General features: G+C 44.5%; 1 protein-coding gene across 1 annotated transcript in view; it reads left to right on the forward strand.

Annotated features, from left to right (window-relative positions):
* The window catches only part of ELOA (elongin A), a 21,309-nt gene that overhangs the window by 7,781 nt on the left and 8,090 nt on the right, over positions 1-5,438 (forward strand). The window contains exons 2-5 of the mRNA XM_017534529.2: positions 833-889; positions 1,712-1,818; positions 2,777-3,965; positions 4,339-4,450. Of these exons, the coding sequence (XP_017390018.1) occupies positions 833-889; positions 1,712-1,818; positions 2,777-3,965; positions 4,339-4,450 (1,465 nt within the window). The remainder of the gene's footprint in view (positions 1-832; positions 890-1,711; positions 1,819-2,776; positions 3,966-4,338; positions 4,451-5,438) is intronic.

A 5,438-nucleotide genomic window follows, 5' to 3' on the forward strand; every position in this document is an offset into this window, starting at 1 on the left:
TTTTTAGTAGAGACGGGGTTTCACCATGTTGGCCAGGATGGTCTCAATCTCTTGACCTTGTGATCCGCCCACCTCGGCCTCCCAAAGCGCTGGGATGACAGGCATGAGCCGCTGCGCCTGGCCCAGAGCTCCATCTTAACAGTTCTGCTATACTGATTTTGACCTAGTTTTAGGGAATATAGGAAGGAAATGTGGTCAAACCCAGGTCAGTTTTCTAATCTACCCAGGCATTTTGTGTCCACTGTTAACCATTAACATCAAAGCTCTGATTCTGGCAATTCGAAATTGCTCTTGGCTTTCCACTGATATGGAAGAAAATGATTCTGTTAAACACTGTGGCCACTGATATGGAAGAAAATGATTCTGTTAAACACTGTGGCCCTTCTGGAAACATGATGGTCTTTTCCTGTAGAGGCCTTTTCTTCCTTTACTTTCTTCTGTGCCAGGTCCATGGGTAATTCTCCTAAAATTGTTACCTTTCCCATAAATTCCGTCAAAACTAGGGCAAAAATGATAGTTGTTGATGACTTTAATCCGAGTTGGTAGTTTTGATTCTCTTCTCTACATCTTATTTCCCCTTGGTATAGCGCAGTGGTTGAGAGCAGGGAATCTAAAGCCACAGACCTGAGTGAATCTTGCCCCACTTGCATCTTGGGACAAGTAACATAACTTTATTAGCCTATTTTCACACTTGTAAAATAGAGATATAACTTATTACTGTAAATAGGGATAATAGTTATACTCATTACTGTAAATGCTTAGCCCTAAGCACTTAATCAGATATTTGTTGCAGTGAATATGACTATTGAAACTAATGTTTTCTTCTCTGCAGCTATTGAAATATTTGAAGAAACTCTCCACCCTGCCTATTACAATAGACATTCTTGCGGTAAGAACCGTGTGACTTTAAATATTATATAACGATATCCCATCCCCTTCTCACTGGAGAGTGTGTAGAGTAAGGTTACAAGTATGGGCTTTGGAAATGAAAGACACGAGACACAAAAGGCCACATGTTGTCTGGTTTTATTTATATGAAATGTCCAGAATAGGCAAATCCATAGACAGAAAGTAGATCAGTGGTTGCCAGGGACTAGGGGAATTGGGAGGAACAGGATTTCTTTTTAGGGTAATAGAAATATTCTGGAATTAGATAGTTGTAATGGTTACACAATATTATGGAATGTTCTGGAAACCACTTTCCAGTTAAAATTGTGAATATTGTTATGTGACTTCTATTTCAAAATTAGGATTAAAAGAACATTGACTTTGGCATCAGCTCGTCCAGGATTCAAATCTGAGTTCTGAGACTTTAGCTGTTCCTGTGTAAAAAGGGCCTGATCCCTGCCTCAAAGAGCTATTGTATTCCTTCAGTGCCACCTGGAAAATTAAAGGAAAAAAAAGTTATTGTAAAGACTGATTCAGAAATGCATGCAAAGCCCTTATCTTAATGCCAAACACTTGCCCTAATCACTCTTGTTATTAAAGTTCTACAAGTGTTTTTCCTTCTCTGAACTAGGTAGCTCTACTATTTTGTGTCATTAGAGATTTGGGGCATAGGCACAAAGTAATTTAGTGTTACGATTTGCAGGGTATGTTTTAGGAAGGAAGTATTACTTGCTGAGTCTCTCAAAGTAGGAGGCCTAATTTCTTTAGAAAAACATTAGCCGAGTTCCAGACCCCTCTAACAATTACTTTGTCAAATTTGCAGGAGACTGGGGTTGGGAAAACAGTAAATAGCTTGCGAAAACACGAACATGTTGGAAGCTTTGCCAGGGACCTAGTGGCTCAGTGGAAGAAGCTAGTTCCTGTGGAACGGTAAGAACATTTCTCTTTAGGTTTCTTCAACTCATGGTTAAATTGGGTACTCGAAGTATTTACAGATAGAAAAGCTTTTCTTTATTGTTTCTCTTTTGCCTTCTTATTTTGCCTTAGTTAAACTACAAAAATAATTCATGATCATTGTAGAATATTAGAAAATATTAAAAATAGAAATCAAAATTTCCTATTTTTATCATGCAAAAACAAACATTATGAACATCTTGGTATGTTTTCTTTCTAACTGCTCCTTAAATGGCGTTTTTGTAGTTGTGAACTAGATCATTAGCAGCCCTCATTTTATTTAACAAATTAAAATGTTTTTAAAGATCCCCATGTTTTAAAAAATCTTCACATTTTCCTGTATATGAGATATTTGATCTTCTTTGCATCTTGTAGTTAAACTCACCATTCTCATTTGGGTTTTTTGTTTTTGTTTTTGTTTTTTGAGACGGAGTTTCACTCTTGTTACCCAGGCTGGAGCGCAATGGCGCGATCTCGGCTCACCACAACCTCCGCCTCCTGGGTTCGGGCAATTCTCCTGCCTCAGCCTCCTGAGTCGCTGGGATTACAGGCACGCGCCACCATGCCCAGCTAATGTTTTGTATTTTTAGTAGAGACGGGGTTTCACCATGTTGACCAGGATGGTCTCGATCTCTTGACCTCGTGATCCACCCNAGACGGGGTTTCACCATGTTGACCAGGATGGTCTCGATCTCTTGACCTCGTGATCCACCCGCCTCGGCCTCCCACAGTGCTGGGATGACAGGCTTGAGCCACCGCGCCCGGCTCTCATTTGGGTTTACCCAGTTTTAAGACTTGAGTATCTTTAAGTATAACCCACTTACCTTGTTTCTAACTCTGCATCTTCACTTCTTCTGTGAGTTCAGGTTCTGTGACTTTGTCTCTCAACAAGCAAGATTTAGACCTACTCTGTTTGCTTTTTCTTTTCTTTTAGAAACACTGAGCCTGACGAACAGGACTTTGAGAAGAGCAATTCCCGAAAGCGCCCTCGAGATGTCCTGCAGAAGGAGGAGGAGATCGAGGGGGACTACCAAGAAACCTGGAAAGCCTCGGGGAGCCGATCCTATAGCCCTGATCACAGACAGAAGAAACACAGGAAACTCTCAGAGCTCGAGAGACCTCACAAAGTGTCTCACAGTCATGAGAGGAGAGATGACAGAAAGAGGTGTCACAGAATGTCACCAACTTACTCTTCAGACCCTGAGTCTTCTGATTACGGCCATGTTCAGTCCCCTCCATCTTGTACCAGTCCTCATCAGATGTATGTGGACCACTATAGATCCCTGGAGGAGGACCAGGAGCCCATTGTTTCACACCAGAAGCCTGGGAAAGGCCACAGCAATGCCTTTCAGGACAGACTGGGGGCCGGCCAAGAACGACACCTGGGTGAACCCCATGGGAAAGGGGTTGTGAGTCAAAACAAGGAGCACAAATCCCACAAGGACAAACGCCCTGTGGATGCCAAGAGCGATGAGAAGGCCTCTGCGGTGAGCAGAGAGAAATCACACAAGGCCCTCTCCAAAGAGGAGAACCGAAGGCCGCCCTCAGGGGACAGTGCACGAGAGAAACTGCCCTCTAGTGGCATAAAGAAAGAGAAGGACAGAGAAGGCAGCAGCCTGAAGAAGAGGTCTTTGCCACCCTCAGAAGCTGCTTCAGACAACCACCTGAAAAAGCCAAAGCACAGAGACCCGGAGAAAGCCAGATCGGACAAAAGCAAGCAAGGTCTGGACAGCTTCAGTGCAGGAAAAGGAGCAGGGGACCTGTTGCCTAAGGTCAAAGAAAAGGGCTCTAACAACCTAAAGACTCAAGAAGGGAAAGCAAAGACTAACTCGGATAGAAAGTCACTGGGCTCCCTCCCTAGAGTTGAGGAGACAGATATGGAGGATGAGTTTGAGCAGCCCACCATGTCTTTTGAATCCTACCTCAGCTATGACCAGCCCCGGAAGAAAAAGAAAAAGATTGTGAAAACTTCAGCCGCAGCACTTGGAGAAAAAGGACTTAAAAAAAATGACTCTAAAAGCACTAGTAAAAACTTGGACTCAGTTCAGAAATTACCCAAGGTGAACAAAACCAAGTCAGAGAAGGTGCAGCCGGCTGGAGCCGATTCAGCCAAGCAGAGAAAGGTAACCCCTTCAGCCCCTTACTGGCTTCTCACCCAGAGCACCGGACCCTTCAAAGCTCAGAGGATCGCCCTGTCATTGTTTTCCTTAGCTTGCTTTTCGGGGACCCATTGAATTTCAGTTTGCAGTAATTTCCTCTGAGCTTCACTGGTTTCAGGGTAGATTGTACCCCAAATAAGAATCTCCAGCATTATTCTGTTGTGATGGGCCCATCTGTATTTATTTCCTGACTGAGGCGCCGTCAGACATGACTGTGGCCCCCCCAGCCTGGATCCTCCTGTGCAGGATGTCCAGTGAATGCTCCTGGGAATAGCCTGTAGGAAAGGGAGCTGTGCTCGTACTCGCTGACTCTCTCCCCGGGGTCTGTCCCCTGCAGGTGCCTGATGTGTTGCCGGTGTTGCCAGACCTCCCGTTACCCGCAATACAGGCCAATTACCGTCCACTGCCTTCCCTTGAGCTGATACCCTCCTTCCAGCCAAAGCGAAAAGGTAATTTTCTATACTCTTCTTTTTCTTAATGGAAAAAAGATTTAAAAATTCATTCAAGGCAGGGTGCAGTGGCTCACACCTATAATTCCAGCACTTTGGGAGGCTGAGGCAGGAGGATTGCTAGCGGCCAAGAATTCTTAACTGGCCGGGTGCTGTGGCTCATGCCTGAAATCTCAGCACTTTGGGAGGCCGAAGTAGGCGGATCACCTGAAATAAGAAGTTTGAGACTAGCCTGGCCAACACGGTGAAACCCCATCTCTACTAAAAATACAAAAATTAGCCAGGCAGGGTGGCATGCCTCTAGTCCCAGCTACCTGGGAGGCTGACGCAGGAGAATCGCTTGAGCTTGGCAGCCGGCAGGTGCAGTGAGTCATTGCGCTCTAGCCTGATCAACAAGAGCGAAACGCCATTTAAAAAAAAAAAAAAGTTTTGAAATAGGGTCTCAGCCTCAGCTGCCTGAGTAACTGGGACTACAGGCACATGCCACCACGCTTGGCTAATTTTTGTATTTTTGTATTTTTAGTAGAGATGGGGTTTCACCATGTTGGCCAGGCTGGTCTCAATCTCCTGACCTCGTGATCTGCCCGCCTCGGCCTCCCAAATTGCTGGAATTATGGGAGTGAGCCACTGCGCCTGGCCAAAAAAAAGAGTTCTAAACCACCCTAGTCAACACAGCAAGATGCCATCTCTACAAAAGAAATACCCAGGCATGGTGGCACATACCTGTGGTCCAAGCCACTCAGCAGGCTGAGGTGGGAGGATCACTTGAGCCCAGGAATTCAAGGCTACAGTGAGCTATGATTGTATCACTGCACTCTAGCTTGGGTGACAGAGCAAGACTGTTTCAAAACAAACTTCTATCACTATACCGTCAGATTTTTGGTGTATTTCCTAAGTGCATATACTCAGATGTTTGATGACTTGTGTTTGAATGCCAGCTCTGGTTTCTAAAAGTTATATGACCTTGAGAAATATCTTTTTTTTTTTT

Source organism: Cebus imitator, unplaced genomic scaffold (assembly GCF_001604975.1).
Source record: "Cebus imitator isolate Cc_AM_T3 unplaced genomic scaffold, Cebus_imitator-1.0 Scaffold87, whole genome shotgun sequence".
NCBI classification, from domain to species: Eukaryota; Metazoa; Chordata; class Mammalia; order Primates; family Cebidae; genus Cebus; species Cebus imitator.